The sequence below is a fragment of the Mustela nivalis genome (genome assembly GCF_964662115.1).
Source record: "Mustela nivalis genome assembly, chromosome: 2".
Classification (NCBI taxonomy): domain Eukaryota; kingdom Metazoa; phylum Chordata; class Mammalia; order Carnivora; family Mustelidae; genus Mustela; species Mustela nivalis.
This window is the reverse complement of record NC_139021.1, coordinates 8,746,743-8,762,732: the sequence shown is the minus strand read 5'-3', so window position 1 is coordinate 8,762,732 and position 15,990 is coordinate 8,746,743. Positions and strand designations below refer to the sequence as shown.

The 15,990-nt window shown below is 50.3% G+C and overlaps 2 protein-coding genes across 3 annotated transcripts in view; one reads left to right on the top strand and one right to left on the bottom strand.

Annotated features, from left to right (window-relative positions):
* TG (thyroglobulin) overlaps positions 1-15,990 on the top strand; it is a gene marked incomplete at its 5' end in the record, with an annotated part of 236,556 nt that overhangs the window by 150,495 nt on the left and 70,071 nt on the right. The gene's annotated exons all lie outside the window — the stretch shown is intronic.
* Positions 1-15,990, bottom strand: part of SLA (Src like adaptor) — an 81,823-nt gene that overhangs the window by 3,166 nt on the left and 62,667 nt on the right. For both annotated transcript variants that reach the window (XM_082719779.1, XM_082719778.1), the window contains 4 exons: positions 9,628-9,727; positions 8,749-8,835; positions 5,873-5,976; positions 3,548-3,679 (listed from right to left, as the gene is read on the bottom strand). In XM_082719779.1, the coding sequence (XP_082575905.1) occupies positions 3,548-3,679; positions 5,873-5,976; positions 8,749-8,835; positions 9,628-9,727 (423 nt within the window). The remainder of the gene's footprint in view (positions 1-3,547; positions 3,680-5,872; positions 5,977-8,748; positions 8,836-9,627; positions 9,728-15,990) is intronic.

Sequence of the window (15,990 nt, the reverse complement as noted above, 5' to 3'; positions counted from 1 at the left end):
GCGGCTGATGCACGTGCAGGAAGACAGGAGGAGAGAACACAGGCGGAAGGAAGACAGGAAGGAAGAGGGAGCCAGTGAGCCGGAGGGCAAGAGTTAAGGAAGGGGGGAGGGAGGGAGGGAGAAGAAGTAAAAACACTGCAAGAGAAGAAGAGACACCAGAAAAGAAGGAAGAAGAAGGCAAAGATGAAGGCAAACAAGAGAAAGTGGAAAAAGTTAAAAATGAAGCACAGTCTTTCTTCTCTGGCCTGGATGCTCATGCACAGAGAGAATGAGAATTAAATAATCCACTGCTCTCCCCACCGCTTCCCCCCAGGGTAGCGCATCTCTCTACCCGCGTCAGGCTCTAGTCTCTACGCCCCGCGGCTGTGGGAAATCCTTGGTCTAGCTGTGCTCATTCATTCATTTCTTTATTTATTTTTAAGATTTTATTTATTTGAGAGACAGAGAGTGAGAGAACACGAGAGCACAAGATGGGAGAGGGTCTGAGTGAGAAGCAGACCCCCTGCTGAGCTGGGAGCCCCATGCAGGGGTGAGTGCTGGGACTTGGGGATCATGACCCAAGCCAAAGGCAGACGCCCCACTGCCTGAGCCACCCAGGTGCCCCTCAGACATTATTATAGGCCAAGGAAATCCTGTGTGGCCTCATTTAGGCTGCAGACCCTGGTGCAGGGGACAGGAAGTGGCCAAGGGTATGAAACATTGCTGGCCTGCAGCAGGACAGAGCCCCTGGCCGGGAGCTGGTCCATTGCCAGGCTTTAGGGAGAGAGTTTACTTCTGGCTGTCTCCGCCTCTCATGTTATTTAGGGAGCTCTGGGTGCTCTTGCCAAAGAACAAAAGGACGTTGTGGCTGAAGAAGCAAACCAAGGCTAGCAGGGTGGCAACCAATAATGCCTTGTTTCTTGGCGTACGTTCTGACTTTCACTGTGAGCTCAAATATCCACCCACACAGTCCCAAGAAACGTAGGATTGGGCCCTGAGGTTGGGGGTTCTTAACTGAATGTGTGTCTGAAATAATGCCCTGTCATGGGCTGGAAATTGAAACAACCTTTCAGGTTAGGAGGTGAAGGAGAGGGAGCCAGACGCAGACTGGAGGGACCTGGGCCAGGGGACAGTGGGCAGGGTTTGTGAGCGGTTAACCCTGACGCTAAGTCCGAATCCCCACAGAGTAAAAGAACCAATACTTTCAGAGCCGGACCTGAGCTCGTGCCCAGGCTTCAACTCAGCGTGCCCCGGGCAGGTCTGAGCAGCAGTGCTGTTACACTCACTCAGGGAAGGAGGAACCCTGGGCTCCCGTCGCTTGTTCAAGGTCACAGAAATGTGACCCAAACCTGCTTCATTGACTCAGAACAAGACACTTGTGTCAAAGACGACTCATTACCTCTGAAATGGGGGAGAGAGAGGTCCTCTCTGCCTGTGGGGTCCGGACACACTCCCTTCAGTCTCTCCACCCCGTAGAATATTCCGGAATGCTCATTCCTCTCATACGCCTGGCTTCCCAACCACTGCACATCCGGGCTATCTGTGGGACTTGTGTCCCACCCCTCTGTCTTCTCAGTCACCACCACACACAGGACAATTTAGGGGCCAGAATTTACACTCATGGTTTTGTGTTTGGTCCTAACAATAGTCTCCTAAGAGGCATGCAGACGGACGTCCCCATTTTAGAGATGAAGAAACTGAGGCTCCAGGCTGTTAATGAATTTTCCCAAGGCACCAGGTAATAAATACAAGCCACCTGGAACACAAAGATGTCTGTACAAAGCCCTTAGCACACAATTTTTCTGATTCTGTGCTTCTGGGTAGAATCTGGAGGAATCTTGTTTCCCTTGGGGGTCCCCAGGGGCACAGGAAGCCACTGACACAGTGGCCAGGGTCATATTTCTGGAAGACACTGCTCCCGCACTGGGGCAAGCCGCCTGGGTACTCTTGGCCTGGACGCCTCATGGGTCTCCCAGTCTGTACAGTGTTTGCTGGGGCAGCAACCTTTTCATGTTTGCTTTTGTCTATGCAAAACTTATGGTCTCTCCACCTCTCCGATGATTGTTATTAAAAGCCAAGTACCACAACCAACCTTTACTCATAATCAGTAAAAGCTGACTATCTCCAGGACTCCCTTCCTCTTTCATTTTTAGCTAAGCTGCTAGGTTTTCAGGTACCAGAGAAGGAACCTTTGGCTGTCACTTACTTTGCATCTGCCCCATTCCGTAATGACATTATGTTAGGGGACGCGCTACAGGAGCGACCCAGTCGTTGCAACCACGCCAAAGGGTTGTTCTCGTCCACCTTCCACGAACAGGGCGCTGTGGCTCTCAGAGAGGGGGATCTTTTCCCAAGGTCTCACAGAGCTCGGATTCGAGCTTGGGCCTGTGTCTCCCAAGAAGCCATTTCTCCTCCATGGCCTCCCTTTCTAGTCACTGACCCAGTGTGATAACCCAGGGCCTGTGGGCCCCTTTCACCTTGAAACACCCTTCAAGACCCCACACGCTTTAGAATGTTAGCAAAGATACCCAGGACTGCGAGGTCCAGAACCAGGAGCGGAAGACACGTACACCATGGAGCAACCTCTTTCCTCTTCCCGCCAGTAGCAGGAGAAGGGAGGAGGAAGGAGGAGCCCTGGCTGGGGACAAGGTGAGAAGGAGCCCGCTTCTATGTGCCTGGCCCTCCCTTCAGCACCTTCCTGGCACTACTCAGCGGGTTCTTCACACACGCCAAGGCACAAAGGCACACAACGAGCCTAGGGTTGCCCAGAAGATGTGGGATATGAACGCTGAGGTCCCAGAGCCAACTTTTTACTATACCTCCCTCTCACCTGGGGTAAGATGTCACCTCCTGGCCTGGCATTCAGGCCCATCGCTGTCTAACTGGGACCTCCTCTTCTCACTCTATCCTTTCCTGTCACCTCCATCAAATCCCGCCCCACGGCTGCCATCTTGGAGGGCGCTCCCCATCCTGGCCAGTGTGGAACACTGGGCCCTCCTTCCTGGTCCCGGGGAAACATGTCCAAACAAACAAAGTGCAGCCCTGGTCTTAGGAGCTTGTTGGAAAAGCCAGACTAGGACACAGCTCACTGGGTCATGAGGCAAAGAGACCCCGTTCTAGGGAAAGGTCGGCATGCATGGGAGCCGAGAACCCAGGCAGTCAATCCTGACTCCGAACACAGATCAAGGAGGTGGCTTCCTGTTGCTTTGCCAGGCAGGAAAGGACATGAGTGGCATTTCACAACAAAGTCTCAGGGGTCCGTAAACATGTGGTGCACTTAAGGAAGTGCCACCTGTTTGTGGCTGCAAATAATGGGCCATCCTATTTCTTCCCGTAAGGTTGAGATGAGCTGAGTTTTACCTACTTACGCAGCCTTCACAGGCAGCCTGTTTTAGCTGGAAATCTATAGTCTGCATTAACAAGAAAAGAGCAGATTAAGGGAGCAGGGTGAGAGCCGAGTCAGTCACCTGGCATGTATAGGGGACCCAAGCCCATCCTAGACACAGGCACCGCAGGGCAGTTAGCCAAGAGACGCTTCATTGCTCTGCCACCGCGGGGTGCTTCTTACCGGAATAGTGATTCACCAGGTCCTCCAGGCACTGGAAGGTGAGCCTCGGGGAGATGTAATACCAGTTGTTCGGCAGGCGGAAGATGCGGTAATGCTTCACCTGCCTGTGTCTCACCGAGAGGGAATAAAAACCTGTGGGAGACAGAGGATGGGTCAGAGGCGTCCCACAGGGCTCTGCCGGCCATCTGGAGAGCCCACAAGGTGGAGAGACTTCCTCAGCCTTGGGATGCAACAAGAACACCCAGACGTGCACTCCCGCATTTGGAGGAGCGGCCACTAGGACCCCCACCTTCGGGACTACGCTCCCTCTGCTGAGACCCCACGAGTGTGCTCCTCTCGTGGCCCTGACCCGCTGGCCACACGGATTTTCAAGTGCACCTGCTTAGTCTTTGCTCTGTGAGCTTACCGTGCTGGGTGCTCCCACATCCTTGTCTGGATAGCCACCACGTCCTGGTCCCTACACCCTCTTGGTTATGCCTTACGCTTGGTTTTCTCAGAAATGTGGAGAAAGTGTCAGCTGAGACTTTTTCTGGGTATCCCCAAGAAACATGTCAAATATGCCGTTTCGCCTTAAGTGCCGTAAAGGTAGGGATGCAGTGTGGGCTAGGAAGAGCAGAACTTTGGACAAGCACCTTCCCCTCTCCTAGCCTCGATTTCCCTAATTGGAAAGTGGGAGACTTGGACGTAGGTCCCTTCTGCTCTGTCCTTTGGGTTCCAGGAGTAAAAAACACTCAACAGACGGTGAGAAGAGTAGGACATTAGCTTTTACTGAGCCTCTTCAGTCTCCACGGGCTGCTCAGGGGCTAAGCTATTTCCCAGTGCTGTCCCCAGATATGTTATAGCTGCAGAAACGAGGCTCGGAGCCCCTGAGCACTATGGCTGGAGGCACGGAGCTCGGAATCGGACCCTCGTCCTGGTCGCATTCGACCTTTGCCCCAAGTCTGCCCTCTGAAGCCCGTCATGCATCTTCCTGTTACAGTGACAGGAACAAGAAGTCTGGTGAGCAGCTCAAAGGTGGCAGGTGGAAAATGATCAGAACTTTGCATACCCAAGGGAGCAGAGCCCGCCACCCCCGACCCCACCCCCAGCCCCACCCCAGCCCCACCCTGCCCCCCGCCCCAGGCTTGGCCACAGATCGGACAGCAGCTTTGATTTTAGATCAGCTCTGGCGTCTCAAGCTGGGTTCTTCCCTCTCTTGGCCATGCCAGCTTCGAAGTTCTGTCTGAGTCTGGGTCTCCCACCTCTGGGAGGACGTGCCCAGGAAATGTAGCCTTTGCTTTGGTCTGGTTTCCCCCTAGCACCTTTGAGCTTTTGTGAGAAAAGTTGTTCTAGAATTTTCTTTATATAGAGAGATGGCCCCTGCTTCTCCACAGTGGGGCCGTTGCTCATTTTGGTGAAGGGCTCCGGCTCCACACTGCACTGGCCCTCAGTAGGTGTGTGGGAAAGAGTCTCAGGTACATTTTCTCTCCTTTGATACTGAGGCTACGAGAAGCAGCCAAGAACCTGAATGTATCTTCTGTTTTTCTTAGTCAGCCTGGGAAAGCCCGAGCTGCTGTCTTGCTCCTGTGAGTCCAGGTGGTTACCACATCCCAGGTACTATGCGAAGCCCTTCCGAGCGTCAGTCTCGTGTTCTAGGAGAGGGTGCCCGGGCTCAGTGAGACAGGTGTCTTCTCAGTAGTGCAAACAGCCAAAACTAGAGCTCAGAGCCCTTGCTCTGGACCATGACACAGAGCCTGGATCTTTGGTTTTCACTGAATTACTTACTGTGTAACATGTCAGAAAGTTGTAACGATAATGCTCGTGGTGAGTAAGTATGAGTATCTGTCTGCCTGACCTGATGGTCTACGCGGTCTGAATTCAGTGTAGGGCTCAGTGGAAACCAGTGTTGAAGGCCTCCTGCTTAGCGAGAACTCCATAGCCATGGTCAGGTTTGCATGGCTCCCCAGATGAGCACACTGCCTTCGGAGCAGCAGACGACCTGCCCAAGGCACAGAGCTGAAGAGCATGGGCCAGGCTGACTCGGCCCAGTGCTGCCGATACCTGCTGTTGGCTTTGCTTCCCAGTTGATGGGACATTTCCCAGCGGGAACCTGCGGGGCTCATTGAGTCCTGTCGTGGCTGTGCCCTGCCAGATCCCTTCTCCCTGGCTCTGGGTCTCTAGCTTCCAAGCTGGCCTCTCTGCGGGTGTGGAGGCTAAAGGGAGCTTACCAGATCGGATGGGTTTGCACGTGTGGGAGGAGGCAGAATGAGCCCTGTCGTGAGTCCGCCCCAAACCTCCCTGCTCCTCTCCGCCCTGGCACGGAAAGGCGAGTCGGAGGCCACTCACCTTTCTTCGTCTCACTCTCTCGGATCATGAAGGAGCCCATCTTCGTGTCTGGCAGCTGGAGCAGCTCCTCTGCCTTGTCTCGGCCCAGCCCTTCAAACAGCCAGCTGGGAAGGAGAAGGGAGGCATAAGTATCCTGGGCACACCCTCCCCCAGCCAGGCGGGCGGCGCTGAGATTCAGAACAAGGTCCAGTTCGTATAAAACTGTTGGGATTAAAAGGAGGGGGCGATTGGTCTTTCCTTCCTCCCTTCCTTCCTTGTTTCATTCCTTCTTTAAATCTTTCAGATAAAATTCCCGAGTGCCTACTGCATGAGGCCACAAAGATGCACAAAACATCTTTCTCATCTTGCTCTCCAGTGCCAGCCGACCGTGCCCGTTCTGTATTAATGACGTAGACGCATTCTAAACCACGATAAGGTGCCTGTTTGGCATTTTGTTCAAGGTCTCTGCCTTGTATTCTAGCCACCCCACGGCTCCCTCACCACCCCACGAAGACAGTGACTATGTCTGTCTGTTCGTCTTTGTGTCCACAGGATCGAGCCTGGTGTGTATTTGTGAATGACTACATGGGCATAAGAAAGACAGGGTGATGCATAATTCCACCAACCTAACAAGCCCCGCTTTGCATCCATCATATTTCCCTCCTGTCTTCTCTTGTTCAGCGTATTTTAAACAAAGTGGCATTGCACGATGCATTGACATGTGTTTCTTCCTTTTTTTTTTTTTCACTTAACCATAAAAAAAAAAGCAGTTGTAATACTGTAGTCCAGCTTTCCAACAGAACGTACACCTTCCATATGACAGCCAACACTCCTGAATACGCCTTTGAAAGCAGCTCTGTGCACAAAGGAATCTATGTTCTAAGGAAATGGGCGCTTTCTCATTTTGCAAAGCAGTCCCCAGCCAGATCCCAGCGTGGAAGAAAATGCTTTGTTAGCACTTGGCTGGGGTGTACTCAGAAGCAATTATACCTCTTTTTAAACAGTCTCCGTATTTTAGGGGGTGAACCTTGGCTTCTAATCCATGGGTCTGAACTAGTGCGCACTGCGACAAATACTAATGCTTCGTCCCATCACATCCTTCCGCATCCCCCAAGGCACGTAAGCGAGTGCTTCTGGCACTGTGGCTGTGAGACAGTGATAAGACCACAGATTTATAATCGGATACCGTTTATTTATTTACTGGCCTCCAAGAGTGCTTTTGTTATTAAGATCATGATTCGGCCTAATATTTTAACTACCCTCTTAGTTCTGCACAACATCTGCATATTAATTATCCTAGTGTCTGCGACAAATTTTCATTCTCCCCCATCCTTCTAGGAAATTCCACTCATAAACACGAATTCAAGAAAAAACAATAGAGACAGCCAGGCATGAATACGCATTACAAATATTATGCATACTGTGGGCATTGAAGTCGGATCCTCACAGTCACCCCCTAAGACAGGTAGTCTTGTCTCCCTTTCACTGATGAGGATACTGAGGGTCAGAGTGAATAAGTAATGTTCTCAAGTTACAGCATGTCAGCCACTGGTCAAGTTAGACTTGCGGCGCGTTTTTCTTGGACCTCGAATTCCATAGCTGTTCTCTGGCACCGCCTCTCTTCCTGGTCGGTATTTGAAAGATACCTACTAGACTGGAAGCTTCGATGGGCTGTGATTACATCCTACTCCTCCAGGCTCCCCACCACCGAGCCCTGGCCAGCACGCAGCCCCACGCCTTCAACATGAAAGCGTTGAGGCGTGTTTGCTCAATGAGTGCATGGGTCGGTGACACGCAGCTGACTTGGAAGAGTTATGTGACCGACACGTCTTTCCGACCACGGCTGTCACAGCCGCTCTTGTCCAACCACCTCTGTTTCCCTTCATCATCCTTGGCTCAGAAATGGCTTTTGGTATTCATGATCACAATCCGTGACATTGTAATTAAATGCAGAGAGCTACGTTCTGCAAAATAAGCAGGCAGCTATCTCTGTGTCAGCAGGTGTGAGTGTGTAAAGAGGTTATTTCTAGAACCCTCCACATAAAAAAGTAATGCTTTACTTTCTTCCTTCTTGTATGCCGAGGTCTGGCCTTGGCAAACCCCCTCATGGGGGGCTCCTACCACGGAGCTCAAGGAGCCAAGCTATGTGTATTCCGGCGCGGAGTACTGGTCTCCAAGGCACCCCCAGTCTGCACACCCTCCGAGGAAGGCAGTGTGCTTGTCTACTCCTCCGCCATGCCTTGTTCTTTCAATTTTCTCTTTTTCTGCCTGACTTCTCCATTTGTCAAGTTGGGTCCTTAAGTGTTTGGGGCAGTCAGTGTTCTCTGTGTTCTGGATAGGATTTGATAAGAATCTGGCTAAGATGTTCCAAGTGCTTACTCTAATGCCAGGCATCGTTCCAAGAACTATTCATGTGTTACCTCATCTCCTCGTCCTCACAGCCCTGTACTTTGGTCTTACTATCTATCATCGTCCCTGTCGTTCTGTATTGTGACCTCTGCCTAACAGATGAAGAAAGGAAGCCGAGACAGAGCTGTTGAGGAACTCGCCCACTGCCGCACGTCCTGCAGGGGACAGAGGCAAGATTGCAACCGAGACAGGCTCACTTTTAGCAGCTGTGCCCCTTTAATCACAGCTGACGACTGCTTATTGCTACTTGCCAGGAACGCAGCATTGGACGGGAAAGGTCCAGCTCTCTTATCTTACTGATGGGGAAACCAAGTCTCAGATAGGGCAAGGGTTCATCAAGGTGACACCCTTCCTTATGGACTGAGTGAAAGAGCGACTGTCTTGAAAGTTCCTTCCCACGGTGCCACGCTGGGATCCCTCTGTGTGTGCTCACGTGTCGGTAGCATCACTATCATACTTCATAGGTGCCATTTCAGAAGTGTACTCACCCGTGGTAAACTCTGGCCACACATATTCCAGGGATGTAACTCTCTCGGCCAGTGCTAAGGGAAATGGCTTTCCACCAGCCTCCTTCGCTGGAAGAACAAGAGCAGAATATACAGAGGGTGGATGGGTGAGGGGCAAACAGAACCCATGCACAGAACAATCAGATTTGACCCGGGGCACAAAGGGCTGTTTCTTTTTCAAACCTACCATTGGCCACATTTCCCCGTATAAAACTACAGTTTTTAAGTACAGTTCTCATTCCAAGATAACCAGGAACCCTTCCCATGTAGCTGGCACTGGCCATCTTTTGGGGATCCACAGAGAATGTGACAGAATTGGAGAGTTTGTAAAACCAAGTGTTTACTGTGCAAAATTGCACCCGGCAATTTAACCAAGGTAGTTTTTCTGCATCAATGAGAATCTAAACAAAAGGGGCTGAGAGCCCCTTGTTTGTTCCAGAGCCCATTTTGGGTCCGAGAGAGATGGCGGATAGAAGGCAATAGTTTGTTTGTCTCAGAAGCTTCCGCAAACCCCTGGGTCCTCCTGCCTGAGCTGCCACCACATTGGTCTGTAACATCAACACTGCGCGGGTCGAAGATGAGACAGGCATGAAAAGCAGAATTTGGACCATAAAGGGTCTTAAAAGCCAAGTTAAGGAATTTAAATTTAACCCACCAGGCAATGGGGAGCCACTGAAGACTTTAGACCACTGGTAGTATTAAGATTTAAGCCTCGGATCTGTTGTATGGATCAAATTTCTTACCTGACAATAGGACCAGAGCCCGAGTGGCATTGGACAACTACAGCTAAAATCTAATGATTCCTGCTCAATTCAAGTTCACCCTTTTAAAGGACCGTGAAACATTTGGAAAGGGACTCACTCAGAAATCACTCGTAGTTTCTCCCCTCGACGGAATATGGGGGGACTGATGTCAGGAGATGGGTAATCACTCAGCACAGCCAGGAAGTCACTGTCCAGTCCTGGGGAAACAAAAGCAAGGCATGTTCTATTTCACAGGGAACTGAAAGGCAACTGACCCCGGGGACAGGAGGGTCATGATCAGTCCCTCCCACGGACTTCTTAGCTGGAGACACATGACTTGCTTTAGCACAACGGTTTACAGCAGACCCTGCTCTGCTCAGGGTGGTGGCACAGGAACCCCAAGGTCAGTGAGCTCCTTCGATTTGAAGCCTGCCTTGGCCCTGACATTCTCCGCTGAGAAGTGGGAATCCTGAGGTCCTTGAGCTAAAGTCACAAGATCTGGCTTCGAGGTTTGCCTCTGTGTCTACTGATCCCTGTAATCTAGGGCAAGTCCCCAAATGTCTTGTAGCCTCAACTTCCCCATCTTTAAAGTGGGGATAACACTACCTCACTGCAGGGTCCATATGGAGATGAGATGAATATATGCTGCAGTGCCCTATGAATGATAAGGGGCCATAAAAACATCTTTTATTATTACCCTCCCTGGGGTTGTGAGTCCCCATCTGTCGCCTACTGGGATCGGGGGTATCATGGTTGGGCTACATGAGTTCTGAGAACGCACCAGGACTCAAAGACTGTAACTCTGAAACTCCACAGAGCACTTCTTCCTTGTAGAATATGAGGCCGCGCACTGTGGGTCTATTCAGTAGGGACTTTGGGGTGGAAGTAGGAGAAAAAGGAACTACTTTTCATCATATGTACATTGAAAGGAATTCTGGTGACGTTTTGGAAAAAAAAAAAGCCTACTGTCCGGTTCGTGTGAGTGCAGCTTACTGTCAGCTGGAGGAGTGATCACATGCGAATTCACTTTTTGGCACTAAGCAAAATCCTGTTTTATATGGCCTTAGCAGTTTGCTGGAATTCAAGTACATTAGATGCAGGGTAATATTGGGGTATAGTTTTTGGGAAATAATGTACCTTATGAGTGGGCCAATTCCATATCTGTTTGCTATGATGTTGGGTTTACCCTCTATCTGCTGACTGGGCATCTGAACTCAGAATTCTGGGTGACTTTCCATGTATTCATTCACTCAGCAGTTGTTCCCTGAGCACCTACATTGGGCCAAACATGGTGAACAAAGCAAGCCAAGTCTCTGTGCTCCAACAGAGCTCACATTCTAGAGAATCCATAAATAATCATAGGAGGGGTCATCACCTGCCCTCTTCACCCCAGGAAAACCAGGAGAAATCCCAGCACTTGGGTATGGCAGGCTTGCTGGCCCAAATTGGCCACTTTTGGGATCCAGACACCCCCATGCTGGGACTTCTAGACCCCACCCCCTTACAACTCCTATATCTGGGACTCTGTGACTCACCAGTGCCCAGACAGAGGAAACCCAAAGACAGCTTTAGTAGTAACATGCATCAGAATGAATCAGAAGCCACTTGTCACCATGGAACAGCACGTTCAGAGATGTTCTTCATTTGGGGAAGATGAGCCACAGACAATAAAGCAGATAAAAGCAAGTATTGTCAGGCATGAAATGGAAACCAAAAGTGATTTGTGCTGGTTGCAGTCACTGAAAGGAGTCAGGCCTGGTCACAACTGACCCAGTGGTGCTTCCCTGGAGCCTGCAGGGACACCTCCCTCCCATTCTGCATTGCTGGATTAAAAACAAACAAACAAAAAAAGATTCTTTCCTCCTGTAGCCCAGACCCCAGCCCAACAGTAGGAGGCAGCGCTGCCACTGGGCTAGAAGCCAGCAGTCCGGAGTTCTGATAAAGGGTGTATCCAGATTTTGTGAGGCATGAAGCTCATGCAAATTTGGAACTCCTCTTTAAGAAAAAGAACAAAAAAGAAATTGCAAATACAAAACTGGGTACCGTCCCTAGGAAGCTGTGGTGCCCATGAGGGGGGAGAGAGGGTGTTCACACAGAGGATTTGGTCAGCTTCCCAGTAAAGTGGCCCCGATTCTGAGTTTGACTTTGCACTCTGAGTGCGCTGCATCCTGCCCCTCTGGGGCCTGCATTAATCTGGAAAACGAGGGGTCGGAAGACACTTTTGTGATGGAAATCTGGGCTAATGGCCCCAAATATGAAGGAGCCGCTTATTAATACGGTCTCCACTGCTCAAGAACAATGTGACAAGCCGTCGTGTTTTCAATTTGCCAGGATGCCCCATCTTCAGAGCCCATGGACAGGCTGCTCCCTCTACCAGGATAGCACCTGCTCCCCGTTTCTCATCCCTCCCATCCCTCTGGGAGGTTTGCCTGATGCTCCTGCTTTATGCTCCCCCTGGGGCTCTCGGCTTTTCCTTTGAGGCGATTACCCAGGTTGTATTCTGGAGTTTGCAAGATGTGGGGAGAATGAGTGTGAACTCCACTAGGAGTTGTCCTCCAGCCCTCCTCCTGCACCTGCTTTCCCATTTCAGATGCTCAGGGCAGATTTGTGGAATGAAACCAGGGAGACATCTCTGTGCTACTGGGCTCCTCCTGTCGGGCTGCCTAAAGCTGTCCAAGGGAAGGAAACCTGATCTGTGGTAGCAGCATGGTGGGTGGTCTTCACAGAACCAGCTCCTTGTGAAAAACAAGGCTGGAGGAGAGGCTCAGCTCTCTGCAGCCATCACAGAACCTTGAAATCGACCTGCTATCTAGGCGGGGGTTGGGCTTTGATGTCTTATTCACCATGAAGACTCAGAAACAGAGCCACTGCCTTTCCTTACTTTAAAAACAGAAACAAAAACACGATCCCATTATCAAAACAATTGTCTCAGTAGTGGAAAGAGGCTTCAGGGGCTGGAGAGTTTCAATTTCACAATAACGGCGTAGAGCTTCCTGTGGAATTTCCATAATAGTGATGTTTTTATAGCTATAAAACACTTCCATGTCACTGAGAAAGCCTCACAGCGGGGCTTTTGCTTAAAAAGGATGGCCTTGGTGTGGTCCTTTGCAAGGGATTCCAGGCCCGCCCCTGCACTGGTCTCGCTGGGCCCCTAGGGTAGAGTACACGCAAAGCAGGAAACTCAGGTTCACTCATGGAGCTCAAGCACACTGTCAGGTCCTCCTGGAACCCCAGGTTCTGGGGAAGGCTGAGAATTTAATCAGATAAGTGATGTTCTTGGGGAGAGGCACGGAGGGGATTATCACGGATTTAAGATAAGGAAACAAAGCGGGTGAAGAAGTGTGCCGTGCACAGGCGAGAAATCCAGAGAGGATTTTCAGAAGAGAGAATCAATCAGATCTGGCTTCAATTCCACCTTCACCACTTAATTGTTCTGCGATTTGGGGAAAGATTTATTTTTAACCAATCTGAGCTCGATTTCTTCATGTATAAGAACGAGAAATATCGAAACCTACCCTGTACAATTGGGGTTGGATTCATGATGCCGCGTGTGTACAGAACTCCTCCTGGGTTCTGTAAATATGCTAATACCATATTTATGGGATGGGTGGGATTAGGGTTCATAGCCCAAGTCCAATTTCAGCCAACGGTGTTCTAAATTTTGAAAAACATCTGGATGTGTAAATTTGAAAATATTCTGTTCTAAATACAAACTCCGTTTGGGGGAGAACAAAAGATGGAATCTGGAAGACCAAATATTTACCGATGGCTCAACCTGAAAATGCGTCGTATTGAACAAACTGTCCAAAAGTATAAAATGGGAAATGAATCCAAAAAAGGAAGGAGACCCTGGCAGAATTTATTAGCCACAGATATTACTTGGTCAAAGGAGAACAGGCCTTTTTAAGCATTATTATTCCTCATAGAATCATTACCATTCCTTTTTAAATGCTAAAGACCTTTCAGTAGATTCATTTATAACTCCAGGAAAACCAGCCTTTCGGGACTCCCAGTGCTCCACACCACCCTCGGGAGTGTACAATCTTATTTAAAAAATGAAGAAACAAAGGCTGGGAGAGTTTTCAGTAGCTGCAGTGAGAGCATGAGGGTTGTTAAGCTCCCGGTCATGTCCCTAGGCCACAGAGCTCTCCATGGCGTGTAATTACCAGGCTCTCCCTGATGGGTTAACACTTGCTACTTGACAGGTTGGGACAAAGGCGGACTCCAGATGAGGCTTCCAAGCTGGCAGCAGGAGCTGCGTGCAGTCGGTCGGCAAGGAGCTCAACAACCCAGGGCTCTCAGCTTCTGGTTCTGTACTGCCTTGAATCATGCCCAAATCCATGGCCTCCAGAGGGCCAAAGCAGGCCTTGCTTTGAGTGTCTTTTATAGGAAATATATACACACAATGAACCAATCAGAGAGGGCTGGTCGGACTGGCCTGATAGGAGATCTACCAGGTTCTGTTGATCCCCACGAACCACAAATTGTACCCATGGGTCCCCTATGGTGGGTTGAAAAGTGAGACACAGCTGTCCACAGGTTCTGTCCTGTCCCACGACTTGGCTGCCCCATCTCTGAGATGGGGTAAATTGGGACCGAATAGGTCCCAAGGCTCTCACAGGGCACAGTGAGGTGGAGAGACCAGCTCAGGAGCACAGAGTAGCAAGCCGAAGGCCCAGTCTCAAAACCCGGTCGGTCACCTAGCAGCAGAGGGGCAGCCTCTAACCCCAGCCACCTGCTCTCCTCATGCTGCTGAACACCCACCCGCACTACTACTTACTTACTTAACCGTGTCTTTATGTTAATTTGCTTTAAAAAATATATATATCTTTAGCTTCATTCTAGGCACCATGAAATCATGGTTTGAGGGACGAGGTGTGTTTTGTATGGTCTCCATCACAGAAGTTGTATGTTCAGTGTAAAGAGATGAATGATCGTCTTAGTGGGATGAGTAAGACCCAGGTGGGAAAGGTGGACCTAGTCAGAGACCGGAGGCACGTTCCCTCGCAGGGCCCCGGACTGTCTGGGACAGCGATCACTTCCTGCAGGTGCCGGAGGACGGAGCGTGGATGTGTGTAGAGCACTCGTCCGGCATGTTAGACGCAGAGTCACTCTCATAAGTAAGACCAGAGAGGCACGACGGAGACAAAGTGACTTCTCTCATTTCTCACTGGGTGTTAGGACTAAAAGCTGGGTCTGGGATGCGACCTTTCGGCTTAAGCCAGGGGGCTTATAAGGAATTCCACGGGCTGTTCCCCTCGACCCTCATTGAATTCTGATGAGTAGACCTAGGGTGGGGCCCCGCGATCTGCATTTTGGACAACTTTCAGAGGCTCTGATGCAGGTGGTCCGAGAGTCATTCACGGAGAAGTGCAGGCGGGGTCTGAGACCTCCCTGCCCCCTTCTTCCTCCTCAGAGCCCCTCCCATCTCTTCTCTCCATGGGCAGCCCCCTAGGTGCTATGTAAATGCCAGCTTAGCGTGATCCCCGCTTGCGCAGAGGGGGTCTGAGCAGTGTCTGGGCTCGAATTACAACCTAGAGATCTCGTTTTAGGACAGGGTGATAAAAGCTGAGGAGTGGAAAAAAAAAAAAAAAAGAACAAGGTAAGGTGGGGGGGAAATTATACCTTCAGATTGTCTTTAAGGTAGACATATGTCATTTCCGAGCTACATGGGAGTTCCCTAGGTCGTAGTCAATTCTGTACTGTGTCTGGCTCAGAGCAAGAGTTTGAAATAAGGATAGAATTGTAAAGAAAATGAGTTACTTGGGATGATTGGGAAGTAAGTCACGGAACCTCTAATTCGACTGCATTAAAACTTTTTTGGGGGGGATAGGCATTTAGACAGAGCCTAGTGCAATTGGCTGACCTTCCCAGTGGAGTTTAAAAAAGTGATTCCCCCCCGCATTTAATAAGTAGTTACTTTGTGCTATCATTGCTGTGAGAAGGGAATTGTCCATTTGAGAGCTGAGCCCTACCCATCTTTTGGGAGGCCAAGTGACCTACCCCAGGTCAAATGACTTCTAGGGGCAAGACTCGAAGCTCAGCAAGGTCGTTTGTCTCTGAGACCTGCCCCATTCCCATCAAGTTCTCCTACCTCTGTGGGTTTTGTGATTTTAGTCTCCAGGAACTAGAGCAATCAGGAATGTTCTAGAAGGCTTCATTTAGGAGCCAATGGATGGACAAAGCTGCATTCCAGGGCATACACCGTCCCCGCCTGGGGGATAATACACTCCTAAAAGCTCGGAAAATGTGTCTGTCTACAGTACAGGCGGGCCTCTGCCTATTCCTGTGTAGGGCCTGAGGCTTTTGGTGACTTGAATTCTCCGCCACTCAGCCTAACGTCAGAGGAAGCTCCACTTGTATGGGGCCAAGAACGCTCAGCTCCCCGCACTACTTCCTGACCTATTGAGTAAGCATGAGTGTTAGTTGAGTAGGTGCTTATTCCAGAAAAACCCAAAACCCCTGCGGAGATTGCCTAGAG